This window comes from Talpa occidentalis, unplaced genomic scaffold (genome assembly GCF_014898055.3).
Source record: "Talpa occidentalis isolate TD23 unplaced genomic scaffold, MPIMG_talOcc4v2.1 talOcc4.14, whole genome shotgun sequence".
NCBI lineage: Eukaryota > Metazoa > Chordata > Mammalia > Eulipotyphla > Talpidae > Talpa > Talpa occidentalis.
Window position 1 is genome coordinate 4,131,575 of NW_023601433.1, and position 25,721 is coordinate 4,157,295.

The 25,721-nt window shown below is 42.4% G+C and overlaps 2 protein-coding genes across 2 annotated transcripts in view; both read right to left on the minus strand.

Annotated features, from left to right (window-relative positions):
* The window catches only part of AGBL1 (AGBL carboxypeptidase 1), a 602,442-nt gene that overhangs the window by 11,827 nt on the left and 564,894 nt on the right, over nt 1–25,721 (minus strand). The window contains exon 23 of the mRNA XM_054695456.1: nt 7,561–7,634. Within this exon, the coding sequence (XP_054551431.1) occupies nt 7,561–7,634 (74 nt within the window). The remainder of the gene's footprint in view (nt 1–7,560; nt 7,635–25,721) is intronic.
* LOC119245180 (ATP synthase subunit epsilon, mitochondrial-like) lies at nt 13,397–13,556 on the minus strand. The gene has a single exon (XM_037511438.2). It carries the CDS (start codon nt 13,554–13,556, stop codon nt 13,398–13,400), a length of 159 nt encoding a protein of 52 aa, XP_037367335.1. The 3' UTR covers nt 13,397.

The window sequence follows — 25,721 nt, forward strand, 5'->3', positions numbered from 1 at the left end:
AAAGAGCACCTGCACCCCTATGTTTTAGCAGCACTGTTTACAATAGCTAAGCTTTGGAAACAGCCCAAATGCCAAAAAACAGATGACTGGATCAAGAAGATGTGGTACATATACACCATGAATATCACTCAGCATTCAAAAAGGTAAACACATGCAATTTGCGGCAACATGGATGGCGCTGGAAGGGATCATGATTAGCGAAATAAGCCAGAAAGAAAAAGGAAAATACCGGATGGTCTCACTCATAGCAGGAATCTAGAAAACTTAAATGAGGGACTGTTAGGGGAAAAAGGCTGTCCAAAGCTAATTTCCATACAGGCTTGTGGACTCCACCCCCACCCAGTGTTAGGGGGAAAAGGCTGCCCCAAAGCAAATTCCATACAGGCTTTGTGGACTCCACCCCCACCCCAGGTCAAAGCCAAAGACACTGGGAACTCTACATCCCATCACCACTAAAGGGAAGGTGGCTGGGACCTGAGGGTGGGGTTAAGCAGCCAGGTGGATACAAAAGGCAGACATGTGGGCTTTGGGGCTCTCACCATTTTGGGGCCCTCGGCAGCTCGCGGCGTCCGTCCAGCTCTGAGAGTGACTTTGGGTTTCCAGGTCGTCGGATCGGGTAGGACGCATTAAAGACTTTATTTCCCTATTTTCTCCCTGAGTTGTACATTTTCCTTATTTCTTTTTCTCTTGTAAATAAACCTTTTATGAACCCTTTGCGTGTGTCTGTAGTAGAGTATTCATAAGTCCCTTTAAAGCGCGCGGGTGAGGACCACAGCCAGGAACCCGTTTAATATCGGGGTTGCTCTATAAACAGGACCAGGAAAAAGAATAACTATAAGAAAGAAAATATCAAAATCAACAAACAAACTATGAACCAGAGACACTCTATGGGGGGTGGGGGGTGGGGAAAGGAGGGATTGGGGTCAAAATAAGGGGGGTTGCAATTGTATGGGGAAATAAAAATAAAATTAGGGCCTCCCCGGTGGCACAGCGGTTAGGCGCTGGGTTGCGAAGCTGCCCGCAGCCTCTGCGGCGCCGGTTCGATCCCCGGCTGCTCCCCGCCACCAGAGGAGGGTCCCACATGGCGCGCAGACCTCTCCTGCCCCCGCTGCTCCCTCAGCATGTACTTCGGTCCTCTGCCTGCTCTGCTCCCTGCTCGGCTCTGGTGAATTCTCTCACCCTCCCGCGCTTCTGACTGTACCAGTGCATGTATAAAACAAACAAACAAACAAATAAATAAATAAAGCATGCCTCTATTAAAAAAAAAAAAAATAAATAAAATAAAAATAAAAATAAAATTAATTAAATAAATAAATAGAAAAAAAATAAAATGGGCCTGCTTGCCAGTATCCTTCTACACCTGTTCCTCACCCTAACTAACCAACTTTAGTTGTTATGTATAAAAGAAACACTTTGTCTCTAGACCAGTGCTCAGACCTTTAAAGGCTATCCAGGTCTGGGACCTCATGCACGAGTAATGAAGTTTCTCCTGGCCTCACCATTGCTGAAGTAGGGCCTGTTCTTCCCCTGCCTGGGTAAAAGGCTAAAATTATTTTTGCAACAGGTACAAAGCTTAACACTATCACTGTGCAGGGAACACTTACAACATCATGGAGAGGAAACTCACACTGAGGAGGAATGGGTGAAGTTCATGAACAAAAGTACTCAAAATAGACACAAAGAGCTGAAAAAACATATAAAAGTAATTATGGTAAGTAATTATGGAAATGCAAATTAAACAAAAAAGCAGTTTTTCTGTCCATCAAACAGGCAAATGTTAAAATCTGATGAATACATTGTTGCTGGTAGTGCCTTAAGGATGACATTCTGCAAAGTAGGTAAAGAGAAGGAGAAATCATAAAATAATTACAGAAAGCACTTTGTTAAAGTATATTCCCAGTATTCAAATAGTCACGTGGCCTAATCAAGTAACCAATATTGTGCAGTACCTCCTCAGGAGAGAGTGAGAGAAATAAACAAAGGTGTGTTTACTTTTGAGTCTATCAGTCTTTAAGTGTTACAAAGTTTTAAACAAGGTAGATATATTTGAAGAAAACTTTCAGGAAAATCAGGAGGGAAGTAAATGGCAATGAACAAAGGATTCGAAAAAGGACCCTCCCTTGGCAGGTACATATTCAAAAAGAAAAAGGAAACATATATTTATAAAGAAGCTTTTTGAATCATTATCCATAATATGTAATAATTAAATCTTAATTTTTATTTTTTTAAAAGATTTTATATATTTATGCATACAAGAACTGGGGTGTAAGCCAGAGGTGGGGGGGGGTGAGAGGATTCACCAGAGACAGAGTTGGGGAGCAGAACAGGCAGATCCACTGAAATACGCTGCTGAGGGGAGCAGTGGGTGAGTCAGGAGAGGTCTGCTGCGCCATGTGGGTCAGCAGACTGGCCAGCTGGGGATCGAACTCATGCTGCAGTGACTGTGACCAGCCTTGTAATAATTAAATCTTTAAAGGCTCATCTGATCAATTATATTCACATAGTCACTATGTTTTCAAAATAATATACTATGTATTTTTGCTTTTTAAAGTAATATTAACACCAAGGGAAATGAGTAAGGACCCAAATTACTTCAGGATAAAAGCCTGATGCAGATCCTGTATCTAGTACAATGTCAATGCTGTATTATATCGGGCAGATGGAACATCTATATTTCTGTGTGTGAGAGAAAGGAAGGAGGCATGTTTTCTAAACAAATCACTTTCCTATCTCTGTTACATCTCACAACTTGGGAGAGAGGTCTGCAACCTCCTAGGCGATGTGGAAGGTGCTTTTTAAGTATCATTGTCAGACTTCAGGGGGCAGCTGCCTTAGCTGGCTTTTCTGGGTCATTTCCTTCTCACAATTTCTGCAGCTCCTTTGTGGTGTAAAACTGACTCTGACATTCATAGACACAGCCATGGAGTGCTTTTCTGGAATGCTCCCCTGTGGCAAAATCTCCCTTTCAAATAGCTTATTAAATATATATTAAAATCACAAGAGCACAGCAAAAAGCAATCAGCATTCACTCTAACTTCTGGCCACCCCAATAAGCAGGTAGTTAAAAACAAATCTCTTACCAACCAAGACCTCAAAAGATAGTGGCTGAAATTTCACTAGTTACTGAAGACTAGGGTCTTACTAAATTGAGCTGCTCTTGGAGGGTATAAAATTCAAAATGTAGCATAAGAACGGTTGGACTATTCAAGGAAAAGGATAGGCCTGTCCAAAAATGTCCAGGTAGGCTTTTCCAAGAGGCCCAGAGCAGATTTTTCTAATCCATGTCACCTTGGAGACACGTGGAGACCCTTTGGAGCACAAGAGAAATATTTTCTATGTCATTTTTGGAGTCAGTGGGTTTGGAGTGCAGAGTCCTTGGGTTCACCCTGGGAAAGGTGTCATCAGAGCTCCCCTTTCGACGGCACATGGGGAGTTTCCAGGGCAAGTTTCTCCACGAGACAGAGAGGACAGTTAGGTTTGCAAGAGCAGATTTATTACAAAAGGGACAGGAGAGTAAACGCCACTTGCATAGACACCAACAGGCAGAAAGAGCTGCCCCAAAGGGGCAGGTTTGCTGACAGAGGCCTGCGTGGTCACCTGTGGGTGGCCTTGAAAAAAGCTGCCTCTGCTGGGGAAGGTCAGTGCAGAGAAGCCCCCGGCAGGGGACAGGTCACGGCAGGCAGGAGGCCGCTGCCCCATAGAGGACAGAGTTGGCAAAAAGGAGCAACTGCATAGTCACAGGTGGGCAGAAAGAGCTGCTGCTGCATTGTCGGGGCAGCATTAGGTTTTATCATCTTCTGGGAGGGGCTCATCTTTGTGGGTAGATGGTTTGTGCTCCTGACACTCCCTATGTAACAGGGTGGTCCCCAGGAAAGGGGGAGTTTCCAGGTTTCCTGCCCCACCCAAGGGAGGGGAAAGCTGAGCAGGGGAAAAGAAGCTGCAGAGGAGACTGAGGAAGGAAGGAAGCAGGATGGAGCCAGAAGGAGACCTGGAGGAGGCACGTGGAGCCTCGAGACACATGAAGAGACTGCGCTTGCCTTTTGGTCGTGGACTGGGTGACACAGATGTGGGGGAGACCCGTGCGGAGGTCACAGTGGCAGTTTTTGTCTTGATTTTGATTTTGCTCTTTTCCCTCCAGACTGGTCTGGTTGTTTCTGATCCTTTTCTGTGGGTCCCCACTGGAAGGTGCTTTAGACTGTGGCAGGCTTTGGGGCCTTGCTCTGGGCCAATCCTGCCTGGGTGGACTTTTACCCACGAGGGGACGGGGAACTTTTGGGTGCTTGATTTAGAAACTAGATTCTTTGCCTTTCCTGTGTTGTTTCCCAATTGTATTAAAATTCCTTCCCATTAAAGTCTCACATGTTTTGTGCTGATGCGGTGGATGGCAGAACCTATTTAGAGCAGGCAGGTTTGGGTCTGGGGTGCCCCTCTCCCTGCCCTGGAACACTGATACCCTGTTGCCCTTATCTCTGGATCTTTCCTTAACTCTCCTGAAGTCCCTGCCTGCACTGTCCCTTAAGCTGCCTAATTATCCCTAGCTTGCCCTTGGATTCATGTCGGCCCGTCCCGCAGGCCGACAGGGTTCAGGAACACGGCGGAGGGGCTGGGGATGAAAAACGCTTCTACTCACATGGATGGCTGCAGGAACTCACGCACTTTATTACTGAGGGGGCAGGGATAGATATATGAAAGTCTGTGCATGTGCTTTTCTTGGCTTGCGCATGCACTTTCCTCTGCGCATGCGCTTTATGAGGCTTGCGCATGTGCTTTGGTCTGCGCATGCGCTTTGGTTATTGCCAGCTCCCCGTTTTCACTTTCTGCGCATGCGCTTTCCATGGACCTTGCACCTTTCTGTTAAGATTGCATTAGATTTGTAGTTCTTTCCGTTGGCGGAAGCGAACATTACCTCAGGTCCCTCTGTCAGCCAGAAAGCAGCATTGCCAAGGCGGTATTGCCAAAGTTAAGTTTTGCGTCTGTTATTGACAGCTCCCCCGTTTTTACTTTAAGGTGGAGGGAGGGACACACAAGGGCCTGTCTTAGGTTGTGGCAGGTATGCGCCCTTGCTTACCTGTCATGGCTGTCCGTTACCTGGATTCGGATAAGGTGACGGTGCTGTCTTAGGTTGCTATGGGGCACACCACCATCTTACCCGTCATTGGCCTACAAGTGGTCTAGCACAATGTTTATCCAGACATTGGGTTCTGAGAAGGTTGTAATGGGGAATAGCACACATGTTTAAGTGCTACTCGTAAGTTGTTTTTTGCGTCTGTTCCATTGCACACAAGATGACAAAATGACCCCTAGACAGAGGAAAATTAGACTGAGGAGTGAGGACCGCTCCACCTAAGGATTTGACCAATCCCCAAGCTTTGGAGAATCAGGAGAGGGCTGATCGGGATTAATAGTGAGGATCTGATTAGCCAATTGGACAGTAAATTTAAGAAAGGTTGGTTCCATGGGCCGCGCAGGTAGTCATTAAGGGAATGAACTTGGGAGGAGTAGTTGGATACAACAGCAGGGGTAACGCAGGTGAAGGCATAGGTAGGCATACAGGGGATATGAGCAGTTAAAGTCAGTAAGTCGATTTCTTCCTGTATTAAGGAAACTTCTTGATTCAACTGGAGTAGTCCTACTGCGAGATGGTTGTTGATGGAATTTTGTGTGAGAAAGGCGCTGGAGACTCTTTGAGAGAGAAGGTTGATGGTATCTGCGTTGAGTACGGAGTTGGATAGAGCTAGGCCGCCGACCACCGCGGACACAGCTGCCAGCGTCGAGAAGATGGAGATCAAGGCGCCAACAACCAATGCTGCTTGTCGATTTTGGATGATTACCTGAGAAGTAGACTCAGACACATTGACAGGCATAATAACGACCTTAGGGAAACGCACAACAATGAAGGAACTGCTGAGGGTTTTAGACCAACAAGAGGAACGGTGACAGCTACAATTGAGGGAGGATTGATTGTTGAATGGCAGATTGTAAGACACTATAGAAAGGAGTCCAGTGGTGGAATTGGTAGACAAGAATGACGGGAGAATACCCCCCTTTCTAGAACCAAGAGGGATCCATTTACTAGACCCAGATGTCGTTGCTCGGTTCAAGCAAAGGTATCCAGATGGTATTATCTCTAAACCTAAGAATTTCTGAAGCACTTCCGTAGAGTTAAGTAATTCAAGGCCATGGCTCTACAGGCTGTACCTGAAGAGTAATATTGTACAGTAGTCTTTTTTTTTTTTATTTAAATAAAAGTTTGTATTGTGGTTGGGATTTTGAGGTTAAATTTTGGCTCTGTTACTTAACAGTGGTGTTTTTGTGTAGATTATCTCAGTCAGACTCATACATAAAATGGGATTATTACCTACCTTATGGGTTATTGGGAGGGTTCAAACTAAACGAATGTATGGAACACATTAAAACGTGGATTATACATTACAGGATTAGAGTGACTAGTAATCAGTACTATGTGAACATGGTGGTTAATACGGAAGTTCTCTGGAATAGCATTTTTTAAGGTGTCAGGTTTGGTTGAATTTTACTTAAAGTATCACTGGGGACTATCACCCTCTAAATATTTTCTTTTTATGTTAAGATTTTGGCTCTGCTACTTTATTTTTTAACTTACATTTAGAAAAGAAAATAAATGAGCACACTGGGATGAAATAAGTAGCAGAGGTATGCAGAGAACTAATCTATATGACGGCTAGGTGAAACACTTTTTGCCTATTTTTTAAGATACTTTATCAAATACAAGTGAACAGACTTTTTTAGATTATGGTGAAACTTATTATACTAATTTAAGTATGTAGATAGCCTTTTACAGCTATGATAATATAGATAGAGGGATATTAACTACAGAAATAATATGTAAAGAGAAGCTCCTAGGTGCTTTCCTCGAGGGATGTTTGAGAAAGGCTTGAGGAGGTGAATTTTGAAAGAGCAGATGTGAGGGACTGCACAAGCCCCCGGAAGTAGAGTGGGAAGGGAGGGATACCGCCGATTTTGGTTGATGGGGGTGGTCTATCATAGGGAGGTGGATAGTCTGTATTGTCCTCCACATGCCCCTCTTCTGAAGAGGAATTTCCCCCTGGATTTGAGGATTGAGAAGGGGGGGTTCCGTGGCTGAGCTTGCCGAGGTCGAGCATGTGGCGGGCGTAGTTTCGCTTTCGGATTGAGCCGCAGAGCGCAATGCCTCAGCCAATAGTTCACAAGCAGCTGCTCCCCCATCACTAAGGGCATCATAGACTAGTTGCCACACAGAAAGAATACGGGGGGGAACAGTTTGGGGTCCGTAAAGGTCCCTGTGAAGAAGGAAGTCTACTTTGACCTTTTCCCAGTTTTGTCCTGAGACGGTGTCCTGCTGAAAGAACCATTTGCTGGTATTTGCGAGGACTGAGACTAGATTATGAAGGGTCTGAACCTTAATGGGAGTTCCATCATGTTTAAGCAGAAGTTGCAGGGCTCTAACAAGTTGGCCCTTGGACATGGTATTGCCCATGATGCCGATCACTTACCTAATCCTTACCTTACTGATGGATCGGTCCCTCAGAGGATCCCTCGTACTCGTGTCCCGACGTTGGGCGCCACTTGTCGGCTGGTCCCGCAGGCCGACAGGGTTCAGGAACACGGCGGAGGGGCTGGGGATGAAAAACGCTTCTACTCACATGGATGGCTGCAGGAACTCACGCTTTATTAGCGAGGGGGCAGGGATATATATATATATATATATATATATATGAAAGTCTGCGCTTGCGCTTTTTTGGTTTGCGCATGTGCTTCGGTCTGCGCATGCGCTTTGGTTATTGACAGATTCATTACCTATTTCAGGCAGGGCAGCCAGCCTGAGGCAAGCTTTTGTCCTGTGAAGTCAGGAGTGCCCCCTCCTCTCTCCTTGACACCCCAAGTCCCTGTCCGGTTCCTTAGCTCAGCATGGAAACCCCCTAGTCTCTCTCATTTACCCTGGAATTTATAGCCATGTAAATTCTCCATATGTACTTGGTTAAATTTGGTCCTTTACTCCTACTGGTGTTAAATTAAATTAATCTGATGTTAATTTATTTGTTTGACCAGCCCCAAAAGAACCCAGAGTGGGGTGATTTCCCCCCTGTATTCCTACAGAAGCATGTTTCTTTTAAGAAACCTTTTCTGGAACTTCAATTCCAGCAATTTCTCAAATCCTAGTTGAGGATATGGGCATTAAGGGAGAGAAAGGAGAAAGAGCCTGAGAAATAGCTCTCAGCTGTTGGAAAGTCTCTTAATGGGTCCCAGCAAAATTCCCTTCCTGGAGATCTCGACTGGCCTAGGAGGGGGTAGGGGAGTCCTTCAGGCTAAGATTGTTTCAAGTTCCTCAAGAAAATGCCACTGTGTGCTTCTAATTACTGACTCATTCACTCGCGTGTCCTCAAATCCTGTCACTCACTGTGGTGCTGGATGATTCTAAAACTGCATCGCGTATTAAATAGAGTAAGATGGCTTTGTAATTTGAGGCTACTTGGGAAGACGTATGCACTTTATAACCTTGGTTACTCATTTTATTCTATTAGAAGCCAGATACACAGGTGTTTATGTTTGCATTTTGAGCACCGCTCTGCATTTTCCGGATTTCCAAAATGGGGTTATCGCAAAGGCCTATTCTTCATGGTTTATATTTTAATTGCTCGGGTAGAGATGGCTTAGCATTTTAGTAGTTCAAGGCCGGTGGCCCACATTTACAGAAACCAGTTTTAATGATGTTGGAGGAAAGCAACACCGAGCATCACAAGTAGGATTTTACTGCTACACTTGTCAAGCCGTGAATGGGAGGCAGGTTGTGTGAGGCTGGTGCCTAAACCAATTCGAGAAGGCTCCATGCAGACAAAGTAAAACTTCTCCTCCGCGTGAGTGTGAATTTGAAAACAAGGGCTCATTAGGCTATTTCAGGTGGTTTTCTGCTTCCGTCTTGTACCTCCATTCCCCTCACCGGGCCTCCTCCATCTCTGCAAGTTCAGATGTGTTTCCAAGAAGAAAACGGGGTGACTATAGGACGTGCTAAGAGGCATGGTGTCCCTGCCGGCCTGAGGGGCCTTTATTACTTGTTGTCTTCGAAGAGCACATGTCCATCCTTCCCCTGGGAGCCATTCTGGCCGCTGAGTTTCTGCTCCAATCCAAGGCAGGGAGCTCAGTTAGTTGCTTCCCTGAGTTGCACGGTTTCCTTAAGGTGTACTTCTAATTTATTTATTTCATCAATTAATTAATTAATTAATTAGTTTATTTATTTATGCATGTATGCAAGAACTGTGGTACAGGTGCGGGGGGCAGGTAGGGGCCGGTGAGGATTCACCAGACAAGGAGTGGGAGCAGAACAGGCAGATACACTGCTAAAAGGAGCAGCAGGCTACCTGGGCAGGGATCGAACTCCTGCTGCAGTGGCTGGAGACGGCTTCATAGTGCTGAGACTTAACCCCTTATGTCACCAGGGAGGTCCCCTAAGGTGTACTACTTGTTTTGCTCTAGGAACCACTTGGTGCCTCACCCCTTCACCTGAAAACCAGCTCTCCAGTTCATTGCCACCTCCCAGAAGCTGTGGGAATTCCTTGTTGCTACTTTTAAGACTTTTTGAGCCTTATGTGCACTGTTAAGCTGTCTCATTCTTGAGGTTAAAACCCCTTTTGCTCTCTTCTTTGACATGAACCACTGCCCACCTTCCAGAGGGAGAGGACGTACCTCAATTGCCAGCTCCGCAGTCTGTCTGCCTGGTCATCCCATCTGCCCACGGCATTTCAGAGGGTAAAACTGCCCTCTAAGTGTAACCTCCATGCAAGCAAACCGCCAACAGTGGTTTGGTAACAGCCTGTGAACTTGGCTAATGGAGTTACTCAGAGGCACACTTAACAGAGTCAGAAAAGTTAACTTTTTTTTTTAAAGATTTATTTATGCATACAAGAGCTGGGGTACAGGCCAGAGATGCGGGGTCTCACTCATCAGAGACAGAGTGGGGAACAGAACAGGTAGACTGACTGAAACACACTGTTGAGGGGAGCAGCGGGCGAGTCAAGAGAGGTCTGCCGCACCATGTGGGTTGCTTCCTGGCTGGCAGGGGTTCGAACTCCTGCTGGAGAGGCTGCAGATTGCTTCATAGTGCAGTGCTTAACCCCTTGTGCCACGAGGGAGGCCCCAGAAAAGTTAACATTTTTAAAGATTGCTTTTTATAGTAAAAATATTTTATAAAAGGAGACTGCATAATAGTCTTAGAGAACATGACTATGGACATAATTTTGTTAAGATCTAACATCTATTTCTAATTTAATTTTCTTAGTAAATCAGGGACAAAATAATTTTTCTGAATCATGATAAGGAAAGTATATCTGGGGATCCAGACAAACTTAATGGAGAAACATAAGAGGCTTTCCCTCTAAATTTTGGGGTTATAACATCTGTTCACTTGTCAATGAATAGGGACCTCAAGTTTCTTGAGACTATAACGTAAATCATCATTAAAAACAACAACAGGATACAAATTGTTAATTTGTTAATGTTTTACCTATTTTTATTTGCAATAAAATAGAAGCAGGTTAAGTTAAGTAATTGCAAGCTAAATTCACAAAAGACAATAATTGTCCTATTTTGTATGAGCAGGTAGAGAAAGGTTATGACACCAGAAAGTCTCACTCATAATTGCAACAACAAAGATTAAATGTTTAGGAGTGAACATGACAAAAAATGCGTAAGGACTAAGAAGAAAAATGAAAGCTTTTTTGAGAGAGATGAAAGAAGATTTAAATACAGGCAGAGTAATAACCTTTACCTTTAACATGAAATGACAATTCCTTTGAAACTTGATGAATGTTTTTATCTATAAAAACAAATGTATCACAATAGCAGAAAAAGAATTGCAGAGGAATCAACCACATATTAATATACATGATAAAATTGTATTAATAAATGTTTTCTGGCACTAGAAATATCATTGACACTGTGTAGAAAATCCAATGCTAGAGTCAAATACATATAAAAAATTGTGTGTTAAGAAAATAATTAATATTTGATATTTGATGGAACAACTGGAAATTTATTTAGCAAAATAGGGGGGATATCACCCCATAACTTAAAGCAACAGAAATACAGAATCTTATGATGATGTAAACCAGACACATCCTATAAATACAAAAGAAAACAATGAAGGAAGATGTCACTCTTAATACATTAAAGCATGTCATTGTTAGTGAACCAATAAATCAAAGTGAAAAAGGATCAACCGAATGAGAAAATAGAACACTCTGCAAGTGTGGTACCAGCATATTTAAAATATACAGATATTTATGTATCGCTAAGGAAAGACTCAACATATTGCCTACAAAAAGCAACCTATATATGTAAAATATGCACAAAACAAAATGTTCACAGGTGGTAAATATATATATACATATACATGTGTGTGTAAGTATAGATGTGTGTACTTATTACACAGTCAATCCCATTTGTAATTAAAGAAACAAATTAAAATACAGATCTCCTTAGACTACTTGACTGCCGATCAACAAAGCTAGCAACAAATCTAGCATCGTCTAAAGAGCCAAAACTTACAATTTCTTATTTGAAAAGCCCTGTGATTTCTCAAAAATGGCAAATGGTCATAAATTTAATATTTTCTTCTTTTTTCAAACCTCAAAATATATTTTATTCTTCAACATTTGAATTTTAAGCTAACACATTGATTTTGTGACATAAATTAAAATTGCATGCCACTTTTAAGTGATGTTAGTACAAACACATAAAGGATAGACACTAATTGACTGTATCAGAGCAACCATTTTTAAAACACATTTGATCTAGTAAATCATTGACTTTCAATGTATCTTATCATATGGATTAAAGCACATATAAACAAACTTCACTGACTACCTATTTTCAACTTCCAATCGAATTTAACCATCAAATTTCAAAATCCAGGGCCTCCCTGGTGACACAAGGAGTTAAGACGCAACCTATGAAGCTGGATCGACAGCCACTGCAGCAGGAGTTCAATCCCCACCCAGGAAGCTAACCCACACGGCAGCAAACCTCTCCTGACTCACCTGCTGTTCCCCTCATCAGTGTATTTCAGTACATCTGCCTGTTCTGCTCACCACTCTGTCTCTCGTGAATCCTCTCAACCCCTGCCTCTCTGGCCTGTACCCCAGTTCTTATATGCATAAATAAATCTTTAAATAAAAAAATTCAGAATCCAAAAAATAAATAAATAAATAAATAAATAAAATACAGATCTCACCTATCAACTTGGAAGAGGTTTCTTTTTTTTTTTAAGATTTATTTATTTATGCATACTAGAACTGGGGTACAGGACAGAGTTGTGGGGGATGAGAGGATTCACCAGAGACAGAGTGGGGAGCAGAATAGGCAGATCTACTGAAATACACTGCTGAAGGGAGCAGCAGGCCAGACAGGAGAGGTCTACTGTACCATGTGGGTCAGCTCCCTGGCCAGGGATCGAACTCACTCTGCAGTGTCTGTAGATTGCTTCACAGTGCTGACACTTAACCCCTTGCACCACCAGAGAGGCCCCCTCAACTTGGAAGAGTTTAAAAAAATAAAAATAAAGTTGTTGAGATGAATATGAATAGATATCCTTAGGTCTCACCAGTGTAAGAGAGCTTTGGAATCATTTCCTTTTAAAGCAATTTGGCAGTATGCATCAAAATATTAGACTAAGTAATTCCATAGTTAGAAATGTATCTTAAGAAACACACATGAGAAAATTAACAAAAGAGCTGTTTATTCCCCATTTTATAATAAAATATTTTAAAAGATCATCATGCCAACAATAAGCTATTAGTTAAATAAATGGGCAAACCTGACAAAAAGCCAAAATGCTATTTACCTATTGAAAATGACTTTGGTGAAGAACTTAATGACTTTAAACATTTTTCAAGGTATTGTTAAGTCATCAAAACAGAACACGAATAATATATCCCATAATCCAAAATATATAGAATACAAATTATACATATATTATTACATACAAACTATACATTCAAATATTGCTGGAAAGGATTATCATAGCTCAAATACTTTATTAATGCATTAATATTAATGCACTACTTAACGATAAGTAAAATAATAAATGAATACAATTATAATAAATTATTAATCTCATGTGATAGAAATAAAATACTTTTCCCTATTTATAATTTTTGAATATTTCTGCATTGAGTAAGTGTAACTAATATTGACATATATCTGACCTTTTTTTTTTTTTTTTTTGAGAGGGAAGCAGAATTCAATTTCTTGACATTGTCAATCTGCCAGCAAGACAGGTATTTTTTTTTTCTTTTTTGACGTGAGATCGTTTCCAATCCGCCATAACGTGCGCCCACACATCTTCACCTCGAAAATGGAGCATCACAAGTTTTAGTCAGGGTACATTACTCCTTTTTCACTTTCACAATTTTTACACTGCTGCCGGAAGTCTTCTTCTCGGCGCTGGCTTTGAACTCTGACTTCAGAGCTTCTCTCGCTGCTTTTGTGCAGATCTGGGAGTATTGGATGTAGCTGAGCCCAGCCTGTCGCCAGTAGGCCACCATGCTGTGGCCATCTGACCATTTTAAAGAGTGCAGTTCTTTTGCTCACTTGCCCATTTTCAGCCATTATTATCATTTTGAACATTTTCAGCCATTATTATCAAACAGCTGCTGACCTTTTACTAAACACCAAGGACATGGAATAAACTTACCTCTGCCATGAGAGTGCAGCCTGAAGAGGCATCAGGCAGAAGTGTCCATGCTTTCAGACACTTGGGCTATGCAGGGAAAGAACTGACTGGACGCTTTTGAGAATCTGTAACAGGAATCTGCCAGCAGCTGGGAGCATCAAGGATGCTTTCCTAAGGAAAGACACTTAGGCAGAAGATGACAATCTAGGTGGGTGAACTAAGCAAAGAGGTAAAGAAAGAGGGTTCCAGATAAAGCGGGCTCCATTTGCAACAGCCCTTGGCGGCCAGATGGAGCCTGGTGCATGAGAAAAATCACAAAAATATCCCTGATGAGGCCGGAGCATGAAAACAATGGAGATGTTGTTCCTTGGGAGGGGTGCTGTGTTCTTCCTTTTTTTTATATTAATTATTTTTTTTATTTTTTACATCAGTGTTCATTTTTAAACAATATTTGCTTCCTCCTCCACCCCCTCAGGTGGAGTCCCCATAGAGTTTCCTTCCCTAAGGCACCCGTGCACCATCACCTCAGTCCCCTGTGCTCCTCCCTCCCTCCCTCTGATCCCTCTCCCTCCTCCCCTGCAGGATGTCTCTGGTTTATAATTGTCTGGTTTTGCTTTGTTGTGTTTTTTATGATTACTATTTTTTTACACTGATGTCTTTATTGGGTTCCCCTACATTCCTGCTGTAAGTGAAACCATCCGATATTTTTCTTTTTCCTTCTGGCTTATTTCACTGAGCATCATTCCTTTTGGCTCCATCCATGTTGCTGTGCATGGCATGAGTTTATCTTTTTTTGATGGCTGAGTAATATTCCATTGTGTATATGCACCACATCTTCTTGATCCAGTCATCTATTTTTGGGCATTTGGGTTATTTGCAGGTTTTACCTATTGTGAATAGTGCTGCAATAAACATAGGTGAAAAAGCAATCCAAAGAGGTGCCCGCCAACACCTGTGTTCTTAATCCTTGGAAGGGAATTGTGGGTGATGTGTTCTTGGTCCTGTCTCTAGAAATTCAGAGCTGATGAGAAATCAACACCTGGGATCCTCCAAAAACCACTTTTTGTATGCACCTCCTATTCCCTTACCCAGGCCCCTAAAACCACGAAAAACCAATTTTCTAAAAAAAAAAAAAAAAAAATCATCTGTTTCAGATCCCATATCCACAGGTATGGTTTCTCTGTTCTCAACTCTCTAGATTGCTACCACCCACCAACATGGAGTAATTTCCACCCGTATTCCCAACTAACTTGCTCTGGTTTTGATCTGGACCAGTGGAAATTAAAATATGTGTATGTGATCACTTTTTTTCCCCCAGAAAAATGGTACATACACATGCATAGCACCTCGTAGGTGTGCTCAAGGCATTAAAAATGGGGGATGGGAGGCAGATTTTCTCATCCGATGTTTTGCTGAGAAAACAGACTCAAAGAGGTAAAGTGAATGGCTAAGGATAAAGGGGGGAAGCGAGGTCTCCGAGTGGATGCTCCCTCTGCCATGACACACCCCCTTCCCGTCCCAGCAGATGTGGCCTCTTCTCCCTGCAGAAGCACTTTGTTCAATATAAGGCGCCGATTGCTGGTGTCTGTCGGTGCAATTCACAATGCAGAGAATTATTCTCTTTCAGGTGCTTAATAAATACTTCCATGTGATTGATAGCCTGCCTGTGATTTTTCCCTGATTGTGCTAGGCCAACCTGACATGAGAAATCCTGGGAGGAACCAGTTCCCTGAAGAGCAGGTAGGCTTTCTGACACTGAGTGACTTAGAAATGACATGAAGTCTATTGAAATTGCTACCATAGTTAAAATGTCCTTTTAAGTAATTATATGCAAAGTAGATTTCTCACCATCAAGGAGCTTCCGCTGTTGATGGGGTAGCAACGAACAATAGTTGATTGAGTCACAAAAGTAAGATCAAGTCTCCTGGGCATAAAGTAATACGGACCTAATGCTATGTGCTTGTCACCACGTCGTCCTCCATGTGGCAACTGAACACCATTGGGACGATGACAAAAGAATAATGACAACAGCTAATACACCTGAGTGCTAACTGATGGGGCTCCAAGTACACCCTCCATCATTTCATTTACTCTGCACAACAAGCTCACAGCACTGATAATACAGACCATTATTACTTTTTCACAAGCACCCAAACCGAGTCATGGAGAAGTTTGGGAGGTCACTGAAGGTCACACAATCAGAAAGTTGCAAAATCTGATCTGCCTGATCCAACAACTTTGCTCTTCACCACTCTGCTCTCCTGTGTGTGCCTGGATTCTGATAAAAGGAACAGACAGCTACTCAAAAAGCTGTTTCTGGGCAGTGTTTACTGGAATGTTGGACCCGGGGGGGAAAAAAAAAAATCTCAGTTAAAAAAAAGTTAGTAAACTCAGGGAAATAACTTGTAGGGTCATGCAAAACTAAGTCTTAAAGGGATTTTAAGAATTAAAATTGCAATATATTAACACACAAAAAAGTGAGAAATCTAGCTTTTGTCAAAGAGAATAGTCACATTAGCATGACAGGGGCTTCTTTCTCTGCAGGGGAAAAGGAAGAAAACAAATATAAAATGTCTGGTGATGATGGAGTTTGAGAAATTAAAATAAGTTTTATAATTCATATACTGAATGGTGTGTGGCCAATAATTTGATTTATCCGTGTATAAAGTGAGGACAGCCTGGATAATGATACCCACATGGTGAAAGTACAATGAGCAAGACTCTTCATGGCAAGTCAGAGATTGTACATTTAATAATGTTAGCAAATAAAAATGCTTTAATTGAAATAGGTTACTTTTTTTTTAAGATTTACTTATTAATGCATACAAGAACTGGGGTACAGGGCCTCCTTGGTGGCACAAGAGTTAAGACGCTACCTATGAAGCTATCCACACCCACTGCTGCACGAGTTTGATTTCCAGCCAGCCAGGGAGCAACCCACATGGCACCGGAGACCTCTCCTGACTCGCCCGCTGCTCCCTTCAGCAGTGTACCTTGGTCAATCTGCCTGTTCTGTTCCCCACTCAGTCACTGGTGAATCCACTCACCACTCCCCACACCTCTGGGCTGTACCCCAGCTCTTGTATGCATAAATAAATAAATCTTTAAAAAAAAAAAGAACTGGGGTACAGGCCAGAGGTGTTGGGGGTGAGAGGATTCACCAGAGGCAGAGTGGGGAACAAAACAGGTGGATTGACTGAAATACACTACTGAGGGGAAAAGTGGAGAGACAGGAGAGGTCTGATGCACCATGTAGGTCACCTCCCTGGCTGGGAATCAAACTCGTGCTGCAGTAACTGTGGGATGCTTCACAGTGCTGACGCTTAACCCCTTGTCCCACCAGGGAGGCCCCGAAATAGGTAACTTTAGCTATTTAGTCATTCTTCATCTAAGCCTGAAGTGTAAGTCTTGGCCTAGAACTACATCAAAACATGTCACCACCCCTTGAGAGTTGACCCAACTCTTCCTCTTCATCATACCTTGGGCCAACTTAGTCTGTTTTGAAGATGCCAACAATGGCGTCTTTGAAACTTCTTTTCACGGAAATAATCTATGACAGGGTTTGCAAGCAGTGTTCTCAGAGTGTGACTATCTATCAAGAGTGGTTTTATGACACACTGTGTTAAGTGGGATTCTGAGGTCTTCTCCGGAGTGAATGAAAAACGATTGTGATTTGTGCAAATGGCCAAAGAATGACGAGGGAGGGCTGGAGTGTTTCTCCCTACTTGTCATCTCAAAACTAAGATGGAAATTTGATCATCTAAGTCCATTAAGTCATTTAAGTTAGGCAGATAAGATGAAAGACTACATAGTCTAGTTTCTCGGTAACACATTGGATTCTGGGATACCAGGAATTCCTTTTTTTTTTTTTTTAATTTCACCTTTCTCATGGAGTTCACTCAGTGTTTTTGCTTTCGCTTATTTAATTAAAAAGCCCACCTTCCTGTCCCACATCCACAAACCTGGGCTGTAATGTAAGTGAGGCAAGATTTAGCATTTATATCCACTGGCAACCTTTATGGACATATATTTTAATATATGTGTGTATACACACATACATATATATTTACTCTCTAAAATCATGTAGTGCTCAACTTTTTTGAATTTAATTTTTTTATTTTATATATTTTTTACATCATTTTTCATTTTTGCACAATGTATGCATTTTCATCTTGGTTATTCCCCATACAATTCCCACCACCCTGGTTTTGATCCTACTCCCTCTCCCCCCACCGCCCCCGCCCCGTAGTGTGTCTCTGGTTTATAGTTGCTTGTTGATTTTGATTTTTACTTTATTATAAAGCTTTAGCATGGCCCCAGGTGATCTGAAATTTGCCTAAAAAACCTTATCATTATCACTCTGCCACCTCATCTGGAAAAGCAGTTTCCCTCCTGTTGGCATTTCCAGGATGCCCTAGAAGAATCCACACTACATGAGGCCGTCAGGTTATCAGGATGGACTAATTCAATAGCTTACTTGTTCCCTTTTCTTTCAAAACCTCTCCAATCAATCTCAAATGACCAAGTATTTCCAGTGTAGGGCTTGGTGGCTGGACTCCAAGGAAATGGCAATTCTGAACTGGTCTTTGGTGTCTTCCAGAAAGGGAGCAGCAAGGAGAATCATTATCCCAAGAGCTGGAGAATGGGAGCATGCTCTGGGGGATGGAGGGCCTCGGGATGGAGCTAGCGCTGAAGAGAAGTCTGCCCATTCTCCAAGAGGACATTTCATTCTGCTCTCTTGGGCTGGGTTCGCAGGTGATGAAAGTCTCCCATTCCCTCCTCTCACCTTCTCTTTCTCTATCCTATAAATCTTGCTCTGGTTCTGGGGAGATGTAATACTGACATTTCTGTCACCAGAGATTTAATCTTTATTCTTGACCAGCCTGATTGTTGATTTCCTGCCTGCTCCAGCAAAGTAAGCTCCAACACCTACGAGGAAAGTCGGGAATCCCTGTACTTCCCATCAGGATCTCCGGCCTAGTTCAAGAAGACAAAATAATTGGTCTCTGGTCTCCTTTCCTGTGAATTCTGTCAGAGTCCTCGCTTGGTTTTCCAGCATCAGAGATTCTGCCAACACGGAAGTTATGTCAAGCCCTTAAAATGAATGTGACAAAATAGTTTACTCTCTGTTGCCAAAGCTTCAAGAAATTTCCCCTGTACGCCTTTATAATCTCCACGTACTTACAAACACTTTCCTGGCCTTTTGCTGCAGTCAGGGATGCACTGTTCCATCAGGCGCTTCCATCCCAGGCTGTTAGACGTGTTCTACCATACACCCCATTATTTTATCTCCCTGGGAAGCACCTTGGGCTCTGTCCTCAGTAACCCACTGCGGCTGGAACCCTGATCTATGTATCAGATACCACTTATGTGTATTTGGGGTCACTGTTGATGGATTTACCTCTTATCTTTCTTTCAGTCCTAGCAGATATGATCATGACACTCTTTTTTTGAAGATTTATTTATTTATGCATACAAGAGCCGGGGTACAGGCCAGAGATGTGGGGCATGAGAGAATTCACCAGAGACAGAGTGGGGAACAGAACAGGCAGATTGTACTTCAGTAGTGTGTCTCTGGTTTATAGTTGCTTGTTGATTTTGATTTTTACCTTATTATAATTAGTCTTTTTCCTGGTCCCTTATTTAGGTTTTCTAAATTCCTGCTATGAGTGAGACCCCCTGGTATTTGTCTTTTCCTTTCTGGCTTATTTCGCTGAGCATGATCCCTTCCAGCTCCATCCATGTTGCTGCAAATTGCATGTGTTTATCTTTTTTGGCAATGCTCAACTTGTAAAGATACGTGTCGTTCACTTGAACTATACAGTCCTATTTTGTGTTTCCCAGTTTGCACACATAAATGCATGAAATCCATATACTTTAGAAAGTAGGAGTGTCCTTAAATATAAAATAGTCTTCCTCAAGCATTGTGCATACAAGAACTACCTGGGGAATGATTGGGGTGATGCCCGGTTCTGACTGAGTCGCGGGGGCAGGATGCATTGCTAACAAGCTCCACAGTGGAGTGAAAGAGCTACACTTCCAGTAGAAATTTTCCCCCAAAGCCTGCCTCTAAATGTGTCTTGTAAATATCTGCGCTTTTGGTGGGAAGAGGCTGTCTGAGACGTGAATCTTATCTTCAGTGCTTTGTCTTCTCTAATCCGAAATCTCTACTTTGCGTCATTTCTCAAAATGAGCTGTGAGAAACAAAATTTCCTCCAACTTAACAGGATGCTTATGAAAACGGTTTTGTGGTCAAACAAGTACATGGGACGCTAAGCAAATAAAGTAAAAAAAAAAAATTCTTTAAGAAAGATATTTGGAATCTCAGATGCATGAAGATGCCCTCTGAGTCGCTGAAAGTAACATGGATTCTGCAGTGTTTCCCCAAACTTATTCGGCCATTTACAACATGGGTGCCAAAGGAGGATCACTCTAGAACTCTGCTCCAGAGCAACGCAGGAGTCTGTCTTTGTCTGACCACCCCAAGCCCCCTCCTCTACTCCTACCTCAGGCCCTTGCTGAAAACAGACCATTTTCAATTTTGCTAAGGCTTATGTGTCACAGGTTTGTCTCTATATATGTTTATAAACCTGGATGCTACTTGTCTTTCTCAAACGTTGCTAAGCTTATTGGTTGGCTGTCTCCAGGATAATTGAATTTGAGAATTGAATTTGCAATTTGTAATAGAAAATGGTAACATCATATGTCTGCAAATAAGGACGCAGGACACGTTGTAAGGGACGTGTTGGGTATTTCGTGGGGAGAAATGAAGCAAACAACGCCTATCAGTTTCAGCCAGGGCTCCGTCCGGACCCAGTGCTAGGAGGTTGGCGCCAGGTCCTTCTAAACAGCTGCGGCTGGTCTGCCACGTCTGCTGCCACTGCCACCAATACTGAATCGAGCCTCCCTGGGCCTCCATGGTGCTAGAGTCATCTTTGACCGATGCACTGGTTTTGGGGGAATCCTACAGTAGAGCTGAATAGGATTATAGCAGCGGAGCAGTAGTCACTTGCTGCTTCTTTCTGCGTCTGAGCAAGAAAGAGAAGCCCAACTTGGGTGGGTGTGCAAGTTCTCCAACAAGGCCACATCCAGACTGTGTCTTTGCCTCACCTCGTCTGAGCCTTATTGCATAAAAGAATGTGGAATTTGGTTCTTTTCTATCAGAGAATTCATACTTGTCAGTGATAGGGGCTGCCTATTCATTCATACATCAGAGTAGGGAAGTAACGTAACAAGACAAGCCAGGAAACATAGAGTGACAAATCCCCAAGGTGGTGACAGATAGAAGAGGTGTCTGAAAGGCGCTGGCAGGAGACACCACGTGGCCCTGGGTCCATCTGCTCAACAGGGACAGAGAAGGCATCACGTCAGATTATATGGGAAGCAAGAATTTTATTTTACTTGTTTTCTTTTGTTTCAATTCAACACAGAAAGGTTCAAGAAGAATAGGACCTCCTGTTGAATTATTAAAAAAACTATTTTGAAAATATTAAATGCTTTCTATTTCCCCCAGTATAAAAAGAGTTCTTGTGTATCTTTGAGGGGAGGCTATTAAAGGAGAGCTCACTCCATTTCCCTTGAATGAGACAAATAAATGGAGCACTAAAGATCCAGGGTGACTGTGTAAACATAGAATCAATGATCCACTGGTTAAGCTAAATCTATTCTGGAAACAGAAATGGGGAGAAAGCCAGATAAGAATAATGCACATCATTATTTTGGCTTTGGAAGAATAAGATAACACAAGGGAAGGGACATTAAAGCACAGGAGAGCAGAGACGGATGTGTTGAGGTGAGAACAAGAGGACAACAGTGAGGAGGAGAGAGAGTGTTCCTTAAGGAGGAAGAAAAATCACGTCATTGACTTACAGGTTGCCTGAAATCTGGACCTTCAATATTAATTCATCCCTGTTGAGAAGGTACAAAACAAAACAACAAACAAAAAGGCTTTGTGTGCGCAGGTAGTACGATGATCTCATACACAAATCCCTTTGAAACAAGAAAGAGAAATCCAGCCATTGAGTTAGTCCATCTTGGGGGATGTGGAATCTGCAGCTACAGCCAGAGAACACCCTGTCTTTCATGCAGGGGAGCAAGGCAGGCTGGAGGCCTGCTTTGGGTCACTGTGTAACAGGGGGGTCCCCAGGAAAGGGGGAGGTTCCAGGTTTCCTGCCCCACCCAAGGGAGGGTGGAGCTGAGCAGGGAGAGAAGAAGCTGCAGAAGAGACTGAGGAAGGAAGGAAGCAGGATGGAGCCAGAAGGAGACATGGAGGAGGCACGTGGAGCCGAGAGACACGTGAAGAAGCTGAGCTTGACTTTTGGTCGTGGACTGGGTGACACAGATGTGGGTGAGACCCATGGGGAGGTGACAATGGCGGTTTTTGTCTCGATTTTGATTTTGCTCTTTTCCTTCCAGACTTGTCTGGTTGTTTCTGACCCTTTTCTGTGGGTCCCCACTGGAAGGTACTTTAGACTGTGGCAGGCTTTGGTGCCTTGCTCTGGGCCAGTCCCGCTTGGGTGGACTTTTACCCACGAGGGGGCAGGTCACTTTGGGTGCTTGATCTAGAAACTAGATTCTTTGCCTTTCCTGTATTGTTTCCTAATTGTATTAAAGTTCCTTCCCATTAAAGTCTCATATGTTTTGTGCTGGTGCAGCGGATGGCAGAAACTATTTAGAGCAGGCAGGGTTGGGGGATCTGGGATGCCCCTCTCCCTGGCCCGTAATAACCGCTGGCCTTCAAACCACTCGTTTTAATTATCTTTTTATATTTTTTGGTAGATTACATTTTATTCCTAAACATTGAAAGTATACTTAACCAGCAGCACAGATATGACCAAGAATGCCTGATGTATTCATTTATTTATTTATGTATTTAGAAGATTTATTTATTTATTTATACAAGCACTGGGTACAGTCAGAAGCGCGGGAGGGTGAGAGAATTCACCAGAGCCAGAGCGGGTAACAGAACAGGCAGACTGACAAAATACACTGCTGAGGGGAGCAGCGGACACAGCAGGAGAGGTCTGCGTGCCATGTGGGACCCTCGCCGGTGGCTGAACCGGTGCTGCAGAGGCTGTGGGCAGCTTCACAGCCCAGCGCTCAACCGCTGCGCCACCAGGGGAGGCCCCGATGTATTTATTTATTATGTGCATATTTCTACAAACAGAAATCTGTAGAAAAATGTAGTGATATCTCAAAAATCCTGTTCATAAACAAGGAACTGAATGCATTAGCTGTTTCTGCAAGTTAAACACATGCAATACCACCTATCTACACATGTACACATGCATACACACCCAGATCACGTGCACACATGTACATACATCCACGTGCACACATATACACAAAGTGGATTAGAGCAGTATGGATTGTACAAAATCTTTGAAAATTGACTTGTAGGTTCCAATCCCAAAACAGAGTCCATCTTTGTTGTATGTGATGGTTTCTGTTTTGTCAACTTGGCTAGACAATGGCAGTCATTTGGTTGGTCAAACATTCCTGTAGATGGTGCTAGAAAGGTATTTGTAACCATTTCAAAATAGGACGTTTTGTTCAACTTTAATGTGATTAAACTTTAAAACACTTGATTTTGCTGCCTCGCAGAACAAGCAGCGTTGGGAGCAGTGCAGGACGAGAGAGAGAGTTCACTCAAAATCCAAAACAGGTTGGAGCAGTGAGGAGCCCAGAGGAACTACACTGAGAAGTTCTCGTATTTATTTAGGACCAGGTTCAGGGAAGCGGGGGCAAGTGTGTGGAGGAATGTCCATGCGTGGGGATGTGTTACCATCAGGTGCAAACTAGGGTGGCGTAACCAGAGGCTACTGCCTGGGGGGCTCCGTAGTTCTGATAACCAAAGCATCCTGTCCCCAATCCCTATTCTTACCTAACTTTCTGCTAATCTTTACAAGTAGGTATTCTAGCTGATCTTGCTAATCTGGCCATAGTATCTATCTGCTCTTTTCAGCAGGTACTGGCTTCCCAGCATGTTCCTCATACCAGGACTTTTGTCCTGGTGAGAGGCCCCCTGCCTGACTGCACACGTAGCCTGACCAGCAGGAACTCTGGGCACAGAGACAATAGCCCCCAGAACAAGGAGGCCAGGGATCCCACAGACGTTTAGTAAAGCAGATTGCCCTCCAGCATGTGTGAGTGGATGGGTTTCATCCGATCAGTTAAAGAACAAAATCTGAGGTTTTCAGAAGGAATTTGCCTCCAGAATAAAACACAGAAATTCCATCCAAGTTTCCAGCCTTTGCTCTCCTGTCTCACCGTCAGTGCCCACCCGGATCTCCATCTCCTAGAGGGAGCTGGTCCTGTGGACTTCAGACTTGCTACTCCCATTGTCATGTGGCCATAATCCCTAGAATCAATTTCTCTGTCTCTCTCCACCACTCCACGGCCCCCTCCTCACCACCATTATCCTGCTCTCTCCCCGACCCGGGGCCCACGGGGTGCACTGGACATGTGTACTTAATTTTCTTACATAACACCAGGATATTTTCCAAAACCACGGCCCAGTCTCGCTTCCACCGCCAATAAACAAAGGTGCCTGTGTCTCCACAGCCACAATGACATATATAGTTATTTAATTTCATTTATTTTTTTATATTCTTTGTATAAAGTTTTTTACTTTTGTATTTTCTGAGAACTTTTTTTGTATGGGGAAGGCTTGGGATTCCATTAAAATACAGTCGAATTTTTAATTTTTCCTCTTCAAAGTCTGGTGGTTAATCTAGTTTCAGAAATTATTTATTTCATTGATGTCATGCATTTAATCACACGTAATTTCATAGTATTTTTAATAACTGAAAATTTGTGACAATCTTGTTATTATATCGTACATTCAGTATTTGTTGTCATCTCTCTTTTTTTTAATCATATCTGTCTATGTTTGTCTGTCTTGTCCTCATAGAAACCATCTTCCATAACTCTGACAGTGGGGTTAGAAGGTTCCTTTTAACTCAAGATCTGGGTTTGGAAGCTTTAAAATTTTCTACCATTAAGTATGTTTGCTACAGGTTTCTTTTTAAGGCACAATTGCTAAGAGGGTTTTTTTTTAGTATGGTCATTAGTAGTTGCTGGATTTTATCAAATGTTTTCTTTGTTTTTATTGAATCACTTTGTGATTTTTCTCCTTATTCTATCAAAATGGTAGAATACATTAATTTTCATAGGTAAGCAACGTTTACAGTCTTGGAATGAACTCAAACTTGCTCTGATGCATTACCATTTATTACTGTGTGCATGCAGTGGGGAATGATTTTCATTATTTAACACCTTTGCAAGTAAATCTTTTTTAAAAATTGTATTCTCTGAAAAAATATATTTTATGCAATTTCTTTTGTATTTGTACGAAATCACCAGAGAATCCACCTGACATAAAAAACTTTCTTGTGGAAAACTTTTAACATTGAAACTTATTAATAGTTATGGAATTATAACATATAAAAATTTCTCTTTAGTGTTAATTTTGGTAAATTTGGTTTTTTAGGAATTTAACCAAATTTCATTTGGTTAATTTACATGGACCATGGCTACTGGTTTTTGAGGATTTCTTTTACAAAGTGAATCATTTAAGGTTCTTTCTCCTCTCAATAGAGATATAACTGCATAACACATTTTTAGGGTACATGTTTATTATTGGAGTTCAAATTATTTTCTAATTTCCAGCATGACTTCTCTGATGCCCTGTTAATTTGGAAGAGTATCTTATTTTCCAAGGAACTGAGAACTTGCTTTCTGTTATTGATTTAGAACTTGATTCCGCTGTGATCAGAGAAAATAGTCTAAATATAATCTCCCTTTGAAATACACTAAGCTTGCTTTAGACTCAGTGTGTGGTTACTTTTGATTAATATAGTATGCCTTGTTGAGGAAATATGTATTTTTGTATCATTGGGTGTTGGGTTTTGTTTTGTGATTTGTTAATTTCTTTTTTTTTTTTTTTTTTTTTTGGATACAGGTAACATTCGTTTTCAGCAACTGTATATGATTCAGAGGTATAGGGTCACACCTTTTCAGGTGGATGTTACTGTAA